A 14,292-nucleotide genomic window follows, 5' to 3' on the forward strand; every position below is an offset into this window, starting at 1 on the left:
TGTGAAGAGGAACAGGTTGAGATGGTTTGGTCATGTGTTGAGGAAGGATGAAAGTGACTGGTTGAGAAGAGTGATGGAAATGAATGTATAAGGAAGTAGAGGACGGGGAAGACCGAGAAAGGCTTGGCTAAAGGTGGTGAAAGAAGAAATGTGGGCAAGGGGATTAACAAGGGGAGATGCAGAAAATAGGGCAAAATGGAGAAGATCGTCATGGGGCCCGCAAGGCTAACCCCCGCTCTAGCAGGGAAAATGTCCTTAAAATGCCTGTTGTTGTTGTTGTGGTCAATGGTAATGGTCATTGGTGTCACCAATTGGACAACTAGAACGACACCTGGTAGAGTGCATACCTCAAGAAGGCTCAACAGTTTACGTTTTATAAAGAAAATCGAATCGGCTTGTTCTTGTCACCTTGCCAATGCATCCACCAAGTTTTGTCATAACCTGTCCAAAACGTTGAGGAATATCGTGCTATATATCGTTTTTGGTCATATTCCTCAATGGTGAAGAATCACTGAGAATTCTGTTTTAAATTCGGATCTGGATCTTCCTCAAAATCTCATCAATTCGTCCTTATCGCTCACCCAACCTATCCACCAAGGTTCGGCTGAATCCGTCCACAACTTTTTGAGATATTCTGCTCACAGAGAGACAAACAGACAAACAGGTGTCAAAACATAACTCGTCCACAACTTTTTGTGGAGGTAATTATTTATTTCCGTAGCTGAGGTATACAAACAGAATCATTTGAAACCTTACCTTCGTTTCAATATTTCTAAATGAATTTTTTTTTTTTAATGAAATGAAAAAAATCATCATGGAAAAGGTTTGTATTATATTTCACACAAAGACCATTGATAACATGTTTTTCATGTATGTTCCTTGAACATCAACACTATTTCGAAGAATCAAATTCCTGTAGAAGTCATGATGGTGCCGAGGTAGATTTATTACCTTTGAGCTGTTTAGTTCTGGGTTTGTCGACCTTACTATAAACTGTCAGACTTGTGTTATGCAGGTAGGCTATCACATCAAAAAAAAAGATGTCATTAATTTGTGGACCCATCTATCAGCATCGATTACTGATGCATGTGAAAGGTTCCAAAGGTGACACAGTGGCAAGGTTTAAAAATACCTGCCATAACCAGCTCACGTTGAACCAGGTCATGCCAACTGGTTCATGAAAGACTTCGACCAACAATACTTACTCTGTGAACTGTTGTTCCCAACTTAATGAAACGGGGTGTAATTAAGAGGAAGAATTTCCTATAGGTATGTTTGTTTTCTGAAATATACTCATGAGTGTTGAAAAATACACTTTCACACCTTTAAGTACAAGTAATGCATGCGTGCTTGAAATTCGTTATCAAGGATGTAGATAGCACAAAGAATGCGTGTAGAATGGAATCAAAATAATGTCAAATGAGGTAAAAGGAAACACTGCTACATGTGTCAAACCCTCTTTGGCAGGAGAGTCCCACCAGTGAGTTGGGAGAGAAACCTTACGCGGATGATGTGAATTTCACCGAGATAGATGCAGCGGAAGGTGTTGATGTCCCAGTCTCACCTGCACTCAATACATCTACACCTCCAGAAAGCTCGGGCTGCTTGACAGGTGACTCTGCTGGATTGTGCAACAAAATCATTCTCAGAATTAATCATCATCCCTCAGACATAAATGAGCAAATAAGCCAACGATGGAGTTAGGTATACTTGGTTGTTTTTATTGTATGACTAGGAATTACTTTTCACTAAAGTGTATTTGTTGCTATTTTTATTCACTCTTTTCATATTGGCAATGACCAAAAAATTTGCAGAATTCGTTCATTGATGGATAGAGCCACTTTTGTTTGATGTTGACTTTATAGATAGTATGTTATTGTCCATTATTGAAGATTTTTACGGCGTAGCCCATAGGGCAAAGCCGTCTAGAACAGTGCTTGTATGTCCGTATGTCCCCTCAAACGTACACCAATCAGACCTGAGGATCTGGTCACATGACAGGGGTGAGTGATGTCATTACGGCGGCGGTACAGTGGCTGACTCCGCACACCCCCATTTTGATTCCAATTTCGTTTTGAACATATCGTCAAATCTGTCATATATCACAATCACCATGTTTTACCTTTACGTTTTTCATTCAGTGTGAAACACAAACAAACCGATTGTTAAAATGACCATCAAATATCGAAAGCATAGACGTTACGGGTCTTCCAACAACACAGTACTTACATATAGGCTTTAGGCTTCATGCCTTCATGGCTCACCTTCAGGCCACTTCAGACAAATTAGCCCAGGTTTCGTAATACAGTAGTATTGTTTTCGTAATAATAATAATAATAATAACTAGAACTGACACTTTATAACTGCTGGCAGTGATGACAGGTTTCCTCCGCCTTCACGCTTTCATACAACTCCGCTTTCACTTTTTTTTCCCTCACACACACACACATTCCCATACTCACACACACACACACACACACACACACACACACACACACACACACACACACACACACACATTCCCATACACACACACACATTCCCATACTCTCACACACACATACACACACACACACACACACACACACACACACACACACACACACACACACACACACATCTCGTTTTTTCATTTCTGTTCCTCACAATTATATCTCTCTCTTTTATTCACACACACACACACACACACACACACACACACACACACACACACACACACACACACTTAATTAATTGTATAGTATCGGTTGTTCCTAAACTTAAATAATTTAAAGGATTGTTGTAAATGATGTTAATTTCACAACATCCCATATTCAACTTTATTTAAATTGTAAACCTCAAACATAGTTCCTCTACCTAAAGCAAGAGCCTTAACCCGTAAGCAATTGACTAGTTTCCCGACTGCATGGATCATCAGCTGGGCCTCGAGGTTTCGATCCTTTCAGCCCAGGGCCTCTCCAAACGGCGGATCCACAACCTCGATCATAGATCCACATCAATAGATGGTACATCAGTAGATCCACAACCTCAGTTGCGTCCAGGCAGTCAGTCAACCCATCAATGCAACATCACTTATTCCAACTTTAATCGCAACAGGATTTAATGTGTTATCATATACTAGCAGAAGTACCCGGCATTGCTGGGCAGGGGAGGGGAGGGGGAAGGGGAGGGGAGGGGAATGGGGGGGAGGGGAGGAGAGGGGGGAGAGGAGAAGAGGGGGGGGAGAAGAGGGGGGAGGGGGAGGGGGGAGGAGAGGGTGGGAGGGGGGAGGCGAGGGCGAGGGGAAGGGGGAGGGGGTGGGGAGAGGGGAGGGGGAGGGGGGAAGGGGTAGGGGTGGGGGAGGGGGAAAAGGGAGTGGGAGGGGGAAAGGGAGGGGGAGGGGGAAAAGGGAGGGTGAGGGGAGAAGGGGAGGGGTAAGGTGGAGGGGGAGGGGGAGGGGAGGATGGAGGGGGAAGGGGGAGGGAAGGGGAGGGCCAGTCAACAATGACGTTGCAGTTCTCATGGTCGGAGAGCAGCACAACAATCGCGACATCGTCCTGTATCTTCGCAACAGCACGAAGCGGTTTTGGAGACTCACCGATCCTGTGACGCCCTCCAGTACCGGCGTTGCCGGGCGGGGGAAGGGAGACCCGTACATTACACACATTACAACATTACACACACACAAACTGTGTTTTATGTTCAATGGTCTGGCGGCGGGGATGGAACATCACGTGATCGCTCTGAGCGAATCAGCACGCTGCTTGCCACCGCTCAGATTCCGTGTATAATATTCCTCGCTGAAATGCGCTGAGGTACATATGAATAAAAAATATGGATCTCTTCAAATATTTTTAGGTCGGCCATGTCCTTCCCAGGCTCAATGGCCATGTCTGTGCCAAATATCAAGTACGTGAGCCTCTCCGTTTAGGAGTCTATCGGTAATATGACACACACACACACAAGTTGTATTTTATGTATATAGATTTATAACTTTCCTTACACATTCTATAATATAATAACACATCACACACACACACACACACACACACATCCCCATACACACACACACACACACACACACACACACACACACACACACACACACACACACACACACACACACATCCCCATATACACACACATCCCCATATACACACACATCCCCATATACACACACATCCTCATTCACACACACACACACACACACAACACACACACAACACACACACACACACACTGGAATTTGGTGGACATTTCCTGCACACATCTTTATACACACATCTTTACACACACACACACATCACAAATCACAAATCACATCTTTATTATCTTTATCTTTATCTTTTTTTTTTTTTTTCTTTTTTTTTTACACATCTTTATTATTCACAGCACATATAGTAAGGGCATTTTATGAGATATTTCACAAATCTGTTAACTAAATTGTTACCAAAAAATGTCTTCACCAATATGTTTGTAAAGGTGTGTAATAACATGTGTTAAAATGTTGAAGTTCAACTCCCGTGGGAAACCCAGAAAAAAAGCTGTTGAATTCGGGTACCGAAAAATTATTTTCGAGAATTTTTATTTTTTTTAATCGGCCCTTAAGTAACTTATGAGGGGTCAAATAAGGGTTTTTCATGATTCTGAGTTGATTGTTAACATTTATATTTTCACTTTTACATTTACACACAAAGTAGCTTTTATTTCACATACATATATAATACTCAAGAGTTATTTCTCATTCACAATGTCAGAAGTTTCAACAGTCATTGTCTATGTCTTCTTCAGACTCAACAACATCATGCCTGCCGTTTCTGCATGTAATGCCATTACAGACTCCACAGGCCGAGATGCACGTGACCCCATTCTTCTTGCAGCTGCATCGCCGGTTGCTGCAATCTCCATGACAATTACAGCTCGTGAACTGCAATAGCTCCTCAGGAGCCGTGGGGTCCAGTGTTGGAACTGGCTCATACCCATGCACACCTATTGTCCATCCATAGTCACTGGGGTTCAGAGACATGCTCTGTAGAAGGATCCAGTCCCGGGATCCTCAAGCGCAGCATTGATCCTCAAGCGCAGCATCAACCGCAACCTCATCATTGATCTGTTCATCGGTTTCCTCCACAATGGTGTCAAGAGTGCCAGAAGTATCTGGAACATCATCTCCACTCCTACTATTAAGGAAGCAGTATTTGTAGTTTTGTGTCTCCGTGTAAGACTCAGTGTATCCCAGCCGGTGGAACTGGTTGAGCATCCATTTTGACCCAAATCTATGATCAAGTTGTATGGCAAGCCCCATTTGGTGTGGCAATACTCCAGACCGAGGTCGACAGGCCTTAATAAAATTCTGCCCCCAAACGGCAACTCTTACGTCTGTCTTGACAATCGGTCTCAAGAACATCTGAAGGCTTGCAGGAACAAGTGTCAGCTGACTATCCATGTCAGTCATACTGTGTGTGGTGGGGTATGACTTTGGACCTAAATCAATCAAGGCAATATCATTGGATATGAACTTGAGTGCCGTCTTTATGATCCGAGTCTTCTCATCTCCATGGTCAAGATTAGCATGATGCTCTCGCAGAATATTGTCGGTGCCATCTTTGAGACAGAGTACATCTGCCCTTCTTTCCTGTGTTGTGAAATACAAGGTGTCTTCGTATTTCTCTAGAAGTTTTATCTTTAGCCAATGCTTTGAATAAGAAAGGCTCTTCTCTGGTGACTGATCAAACTCCTGCAGCTTTTCATGGACTTGGTCCATGTTCATTACCCCATGCTCTAATTCTGAGTCTAACCATTCGCAGAATTCAATAAAAACTGCCTCTCGCTCCTCATCAATACTCCTCTGTCCTCTCTTCCTTTTTCCTTCCTCATCAGTCTTGGACAAACTGTCACCTCTCGCAAACATAAGTTTGCATCGCAAATGGTACAGTGTTTCTTCTGCTACCAAGTCGTTGATCCCTTCCAGGCGTCCAGTGACTTCAGTGCCCCAGTCATCCCCGCGACTCTGTGCTGTCTTCAGCAAGCTTGCCTTCAGTGTATCTGCAGTCAAATTATCTGGCACTCTGTATTTCTTTCTAGCTTGTGCTGGATTATTTTTGTAGAGCTGGGCTGGTTGGTTGCAAAGAATTACATCCTTATACAGGAGGTCAACTGACTGTGATCTTCTAGAACTGCAGCCAGTTGATGAACTGAACTCACAAGTAGTGCGTCTTCTCTTCAACTTTGATGACTCTTTCTCTGCCTTTGATGCTTGAGCTGACTTCTTAGTGGTTGCAACAAAGTTGTTGTACAGATCATTTTTACACTTCTGGTGGTACCTCAGTTTTCCTTCCTTTTGAGCCTCCTTCATACGTTCCACAATAGTAACATTTTCGACAGTTTCTGCTTGTTTCAATAAAGTTGAGTATCCCTTTGGAGTTGCCTGTATGAGCCTTTCAGCTGGTGTATCCGAGCGTGCACAGATGAAGCAATTGAGCACAGGTGGAGTAACGTCTTCATCCATATTGCTAGACTCCATGTCCTGCAAAGTAGAAATGAGATATATTTAGAAATTATTTTTCCACAAAGGAGTGTCTGTGGTGAAATATAAATGTTAACAATCAACTCAGAATCATGAAAAACCCTTATTTGACCCCTCATAAGTTACTTAAGGGCCGATTAAAAAAAATAAAAATTCTCGAAAATAATTTTTCGGTACCCGAATTCAACAGCTTTTTTTCTGGGTTTCCCACGGGAGTTGACCTTCAACATTTTAACACATGTTATTACACACCTTTACAAACATATTGGTGAAGAAATTTTTTGGTAACAATTTAGTTAACAGATTTTCATATGTTTCCCTTACTAATAGCATCATGGTCCCAGTACTGTCGGAGTATTTCAGTGGGTGTTTGACCGATTTTGACCAGATAAAAGTTCCATGAAAAGCGAAAATAGAAAAAATAGAATCTTTTTAAGATTCCAAGAAAAGCGAAAATATAATTCAAATCCGAGCAAAGCAAAGACAAGCATGTACGGGCAGCCTGCAGGAATCGTGTCAAATGAAAAATTAAATAATTACCCACTCGCCAACTGAGGTAACTCGGTCAAATTTTATCTGATTTGCACCAGGTTTGAGGTGGTCGAGTATTCAACTACCATAGCTACTACCAAATCTGAAAACCGAATTTAAATCCGACTTGAAATGACCCTGTACGGACCGCCTGCATGAATCGCGCCAAGTGTAGGCCTCCGGTATTATATAATTCCCCCTCGCGTCGCGAAGAAAAAATAGAATCTTTTCAAGATTCCAAGAAAAGCGAAAATTACCTGAGGTAACTCGGTCAAATTTTATCCGATTTGCACCAGGTTTGCGGTGGTTGAGTATTCAACTACCTTCGCGACTACCAAATCCGAAAGCCGAATTTAATTCTTACTTGAAATGAGCCCATACAGGCCGCCTGCACGAATCGCGCCAAGTGAAAATTAAGGCACGGCCCTCGGCAAAGACACGATTTCTTTATTCGACGATAACTTAAAAACTACAAATCCCACAAACTTCCAACTTACCTTATTATTCACCTCGTGTATGCGAAGCGAAGCTGTGATGCAGGAAACCAATCAGTTACATCACTTACATGGCCTGAGAAAAAAATTATCTATTGCGGCCAAACCATGTGACTTATCGAAACTTCCCAAGTAACGTTTTAACTTCCCCACATGCGGAACGTTTGTGTAAAGTTTCCACTCGATATTCTCTAAAATTAGGGAAGAGATAGGATTTAAAGTTTATGCTTAAAAACGTCATAACTCAAACACACACACACACACACGTTTTTTTTGCATAAAAACGTCATAACATAACGTCATAACTCACGTAATAACTAAAAACACTTAAAAACGTTTGTCATGGGCATGCGATTCTGCATGTGTTTGTCATGGGCGATGCAAAGTTTGGACTACGGTATATGAAGTCGAAATTTTTTGCATTCTGAATTTTTTTCCGACTAAGGTCATGTAACAAAAATATCATATTAGTGGCATCAAGGGATATATTTGTCGAATTCTAACATCGTAACGTTAGCACTTTTAATATCCTAAATTTACATCTGTTTTGGTCCCATTGCAGAGTTCTTTAGAAAGAGTTTTCATAACTCCATTTTTTCCATTCAACCTTTTCGGAGATATGGAGGAGCAAATTTGAAGGTGTTTTCCAAGATGGCGCCCATACCACGTGACGTCATAATTAGCAGTAAATTTTTTTTTACATGTCTAGCTAATCACTTGGTAAAAATTTCATGTCAATCGGACCAACGTTTTCAAAGGTGAAAAATATGGTAGAAGAATAATAATAAGAAAAACTAGTGAAAACAAAAGGTATTATGTAAAAGAAACATAATAATAGCGTTAATACTAATAATATTGTAAATATAATCGTAACACTGCAATCCCTTTTTTTTTTTCTTCTTTTTTTCGTTTTTGTATACATAATCGAGGCTCGTGAAAGAGCTAACATTTATCACACAAACAAATCAAACAGACAAACAAACAAAGTATATAAAAAGGGGAGCAGGAGACAAGATGGGAAGAGAAGGGGAAGCACACAAACACAACATTTGAGAGCAGGGACATCGGGAATGTGTTGGAGGGAGAGAGGGCTTGGGGGGAGGCGGCGTGGGAAGGGGGGGGGGGTGGGAGAAGTATAAACACAAGGACACCAAGGAATTCCAGGAAAGAAGTTGGTATTTCAAAAAAGTGGATTTGGGGTGAAATTAGCGGGGATAGAAAAGATCAAGGTTTTGGATGGGGGAAGATAAGAGATGGTGGTGAACAGCTGTTTTAAAGACCTGAAGGGAGGAGTGGGATTGAAGAGAGTGAGGGAGTTTGTTCCAGAGGTGGGAGAAAAGGGGAATGAAGGAGTGAAGGTGAGCAAATTGAAGCGGTTCATACGTGTTTGCAGCATCTGAAATGGCAAAATTTTACCCGATATATATTTTGTGATGGGATGGATAAAGGAATTGCCAAATGTTTAATTCCTGATATGATAACAGGAACTAATATTGATCAGAATTATATTCACGAAGGGGGCGTATAGCAACAGTACAAAATAAAGAGTTAGCTTTGCTGGAGCAGTTCCAATGAAAGGAATATTTGGATTTGGATTTTGTGATCATGACAAAGTATTTGCTGGACCAAAAATTAGCCTCTAACTAAAAACAAATTATAAAAATTAAACTAAATATCCAGTTATGTTGTTAATCTTTTGACAGAGAGAAGAAACAAGTTCTTTATTGAGGAAATTACATGGCATAGGCTGTCGAGTGTTACACTAAAATGAACCTCCACACATTATTATTGATGATGTATTGTATTATTGTTGTTTTATGTGGATTGAATGGTGAAGTGCCTCATGAAAATACATTATTTATGGCTCAACTAGAAGAGGCTACCCATCGCTTCGCTCACGGACCGATTAGTCATCACATTCCTCGCTGCTTGAAAGAGGAAGTGGTAGGGGGAAGGGGAGAGGGAGGGGAGGGGAGAGAGACAGGGGGAGAGGGAGGGATGTACTGCATATACATATTTTAGGGGGGGAGGGGTGGGGCCTCCATTTTTTTGGCGGGGGGGGGGGGGAGAAGGGAGGATGTAAGGTGGACAAATTTACCTGTGCAAAGAGTGCTTTAACCTCAGCATTGTCCAGGTAAAGAAGGAAATTGTAATACCCTCTGCCACCATCATTTTTGGTCCAGGTGGCACTACATGGTCCACATTTACATCGAGAATTTTATCCCCTCACCCCGGACCCCACACACTCGTTTGAGTCCACGGCCACATAGCTTATTTTATCCGTCCCCCCGCCCACCCCTCCCCCTCCCACAAGGCTGTATTTGCACCCTGAGCTTGGAGTTTGTAACTTAGAATATGTGGCCATGCATAAGGAACAAAGATAGAAAGCCACTGAGAGAATTGGTGTGTATATATATATATATATATATATATATATATATATATATATATATATATAGTATATACACACCAGTATGAAGTCCGTCAAAAATGACGGATTGAAACAGTTTATTTGACGGTGCAGCCACGTGAGTGTGCCAAGCCTGAGCCTAGTGTCAGGTGTGCTTATATCGTCTTTGTTTATTAGATATCCTACAGACGAAAATGAACACTTGGTTTACTCTGCGCATTTTGCATGTCACGTTCAGCGAGTGTCACCTCCCTGTGCCTTGTATTTGTTGTGATTTTTAAAAAAAACGGTTCAGTACACCGATCTTGAGGCTCAAGGTGCAAGCCACCGTCTACAATTCCAATGTAAGAGACATAATTACTCTTCTTTTGGGTATTTGGAGTCCTCGGGGTCTTTTGGGTCCTCTGGTTCATTTTGGGACTTTTGGGTGTTCAAGATCTTTTGCATCCTTGGGATAGTTTGGGTCTTTTGTGTCCTCTGGGTCATTTGGGTCCTCGGGGTATTTTGGGTCATTTGAGTCTTTTGGGTCCTCTGGATCTTTGGGGTCCTTGGGTCTTTTCGGTCATCTGGATCTTTGGGTATTTTGGGTCTTTGGGGTAATTTGGGTCTTTGGGGGTACACTGGGTCTTCAGGGTCTTTAAGGGTCTTTTTGGTGTTTTGGATTTACATCCTACAGACGTAAATGAACACTCGGTTTACTCTGCGCACGTTGCACGTCACGTTCAGCGAATTTCACCTCCCTACGCAGTGTATTTATTGTAATAATAAAAAACCCGCTTCCGTACACCGACCTTGAGGCTCGGTTTGCAAACCACCGTCTACAATTCCAGTGTAAGAGACATGATGACTCTTATTTTGGGGCTTCAGAGTCCTAAGGGTCTTTTGGGTCCTCTGGTTCATTTGGGTCTTTTGGGTGCTCAAGCTCTTTTGCAACCTTGGGATCTTCTGGTTCATTTGTGTCTTCGGGGTCTTTAAGGTCATTTGAGTCTTTTGGGTCCTCTGCATCTTTGGGGTCCTCGGGTCTTTTCAGTCATCTAGGTATTTGGGGTATTTTGGGTTTTTGGGGTAATTTGGGAATTTGTGTTCCACTGGGTCCTCAGCGTCGTTAGGGTCTTTTTGGTGTTTTGGATTGTTTGGTTATGTGGGGTCGCTAAGGGTCTTCGGGGTATTTTGGGTTTTCAGAGACTTTTTGGTTTTCGGGCTCTTTTCAATTCTTTTGGATCTTTGGGGTATTTTGGGTCTTTGGGTCTTTTTGGTCTTCTGGGTCTTTAAGAGTCTTTGGGATATTTTGGGTCCTTGGGGTATTTAAGGGTCTTCTGGGTCTTTTGGGTCTTCAGGGTATTTTTAGTCTTCATGGTCTTTTGGGTCTTCTGGGTATTTAAGGGTCTTTGAGGTCTTTGGATCTTCACGGTCTTTGGGGTATTTTGGGTATTCGTGGTATTTAAGGGTCTTGGGGTCTTTTCAGTGTGTTGGGTCTTTATGGGTCTTTGGGGAATTTTGGGTCTTCAGGGCCTTTTGTGTTTTGGTTGTCTTTTGGGTCTTTAAGGGTATTGTGGTCTTTGGAGTATTTTGGGTCTTTGGGGTCCTTTGGGTCTTCTGGATATTAAGGTCTCCTGGTCTCCTGCGTCTAAGGTCTCCTAAGATCGAATGGACTCCTGCGTCGACCCAGGTACATTCACCGTGGCTCCGGTCGTAAGTTTGTTTATTTACAATCAGGTCACTCCATCCCCATCCTCTGGTCGGCTCAGCGCACTCCCACTCATCGTCCCAACACACCTGGTCACAACAACGCACAAAATCGCACCTCCTGTCTGCGAACCCTGGCCAAATCACCTGGATTCATACCCGCCGTACAAAACAACATCAAGCTCACCCTGTTCAATACCCGGTCCCTCAACAACAAATGCCTCATCCTGAACGACTACATCCTGGAAAATAAACTGGACTTTCTCTGTCTCACTGAGACCTGGCAACAACCACTGGACTACTACACGCTCAACCTCACCACACCCAATGGATATTCTTACATCAATAAACCACGCTCGGAGGGCCGAGGTGGTGGAATTGCCGTTATTCACCGACAAGACATCAAGACCAACCTCATCTCCATCTCATCTGCTCCATCATTTGAACACCTGGCTTTTAAACTCTCTGGTCACACACAGTCAGTCATGGCTGTTGTCTACCGCCCTCCCAAACCACACCCATCATTCCTGTCTGACTTCTCCTACTTTCTGACCCAGCTATGTTCCCTCTCCCCCTCAATCCTCCTCCTTGGTGATTTCAATATCCACATGGACTCCACTGACTCCACGCTAACCACTGACTTCACTGATTTACTCACCTGCTTTAACCTCACTCAACATGTCAACTTTCCTACCCATAACCGTGGTCACATTTTGGACCTTGTCTGCTCTACTGGACTAATTTTGCACCATCTCTCTGGCTCCGACCTCACTCTCTCTGACCACCTAGCCATCACTCTGACCATCAACATCCCCACCCCAGCACCAAGGCATTATCGCACTATCAACTTCCGTAAGCTAAACGCTCTTTCACCTGCCTCATTCTCATCGACCCTCTCTGAAAAAATGTCCACTTCTCCCTTCGTTGACCTCCACACCCCTTCTGACCTCACTGACTACTACAACCACACTCTCTCCTCCTGCCTTGACCAACTTGCGCCTATAAAAACCAAAACAGTTTCTTTCACCCATTCTGCTCCCTGGTTTAACCCTGAACTCCGCCTGATGAAAACTCGTGCTCGCCAACTTGAAAGACTCCGCAATAAAACAGGTCTCACAGTTCACTCCCAGGCCTACAAGGACCACATACAACACGATAAAGATGCCCTCTCCCGCGCCCGCCAGCCTACTACTCTCAAATTATCCACTCTGGCTCCGGAAACCAAAAAGCACTCTTCTCTACAATAAACAAACTCCTCAGCCCCCTGAACACCACCACCCAGTCATTCACAATAGACAACTGCATCTCCTTCCTTTCATTCTTCCAACGCAAAATTGAAAACATCTACAACAGCTTGACCACCGCCGCACCCGCTCCCCCTCAAACCACCTGCCCCCCCTTATCCTGCCATCCCCTGTCTCAATTCTCCCCAGTCTCCCCTACTGACCTCTCTGAACTCCTCATCGGAATGAAAACTGCCACCTGCACTCTTGACCCCATCCCCTCCAGCTTTGTCAAGGCCTCCCTTCCTGCTCTCTCTCCACTTATCATTGCAACAATAAACTCCTCCCTGTCTACAGGCATCGTCCCACCATCCCTCAAAATTGCTGCTGTTACCCCCATTCTGAAAAAACCTGGACTAAACCCTGACACCCTAAATAACTTCAGACCCATCTCCAACCTACCCTTTCTGTCAAAGGTTTTGGAACGCGCTGTAGCCACTCAACTCAAACATCACCTCTCTGCCAATAACCTGTATGAAACATTCCAATCCGGATTCCGCTCCAACCACAGTACTGAAACTGCTCTCCTCAAAATCACCAACGACCTTCTCCTCTCCTCTGACGCTGGCAACCTCAACATTCTCATCCTCCTCGACCTCAGCGCCGCCTTTGACACCATCGATCACACCATCCTCCTCACCCGACTTGAAACCACCTTTAACATTACCGGCACTGCCCTCTCTTGGATTAAATCATACCTCTCTGACAGACGTCAGTTCATCTCCATCAATAACTGCAAATCCCCCACTGCTCCCCTCCCCCAAGGTGTCCCCCAAGGTTCAGTTCTTGGCCCCCTCCTCTTCATCCTTTACCTGTCCCCCCTCGGTCACTTAATCCGCCGTCATGGTCTCCAATTCCACTGCTTCGCCGATGACATCCAACTTTTCATCTCCACCAAGTCCATCTCCACCGCCACCCACTCTATCCTGACAAACTGCATCACTGAAATAAAATCCTGGCTTCAAATCAACTTCCTCAAACTTAACTGTGATAAATCTGAAATAATCATCATTGGCCCAAAAACGCTCACCAAGTCCACCCATAACTTTGCCCTCAACATCGACGGTTTCCCAGTATCCACCTCCCCTCACATCCGGAATCTTGGCATCATCTTTGACCAAACCCTCTCCTTCGACAAATACACTAAACAGATCACAAAGACAGCCTGCTTTCACCTGAAAAACATCGCCCGTCTCCGTCCATCCCTCTCCTCCGTGGCTGCAGAAACCCTCATCCACGCCTTCATCACTTCCCGTCTGGACTACTGCAATAGCCTCCTTTATGGTTCACCCTCAACAATCACCAATAAACTCCAATACATTCAGAACTCCGCTGCCCGTCTACTCACCCATTCCCGGACCCGTGACCACATCACCCCCGTCC

At 43.7% G+C, this 14,292-nt stretch overlaps 1 protein-coding gene across 2 annotated transcripts in view; it reads left to right on the top strand.

Moving 5' to 3' along the window:
• The window catches only part of AATK (apoptosis associated tyrosine kinase), a 293,143-nt gene that overhangs the window by 233,363 nt on the left and 45,488 nt on the right, over positions 1–14,292 (top strand). For both annotated transcript variants that reach the window (XM_068110486.2, XM_078774271.1), the window contains one exon: positions 1,468–1,612. In XM_068110486.2, the coding sequence (XP_067966587.2) occupies positions 1,468–1,612 (145 nt within the window). The remainder of the gene's footprint in view (positions 1–1,467; positions 1,613–14,292) is intronic.

Source organism: Myxine glutinosa, chromosome 3, assembly GCF_964187855.1.
Source record: "Myxine glutinosa chromosome 3, kmMyxGlut1.1, whole genome shotgun sequence".
NCBI lineage: Eukaryota > Metazoa > Chordata > Myxini > Myxiniformes > Myxinidae > Myxine > Myxine glutinosa.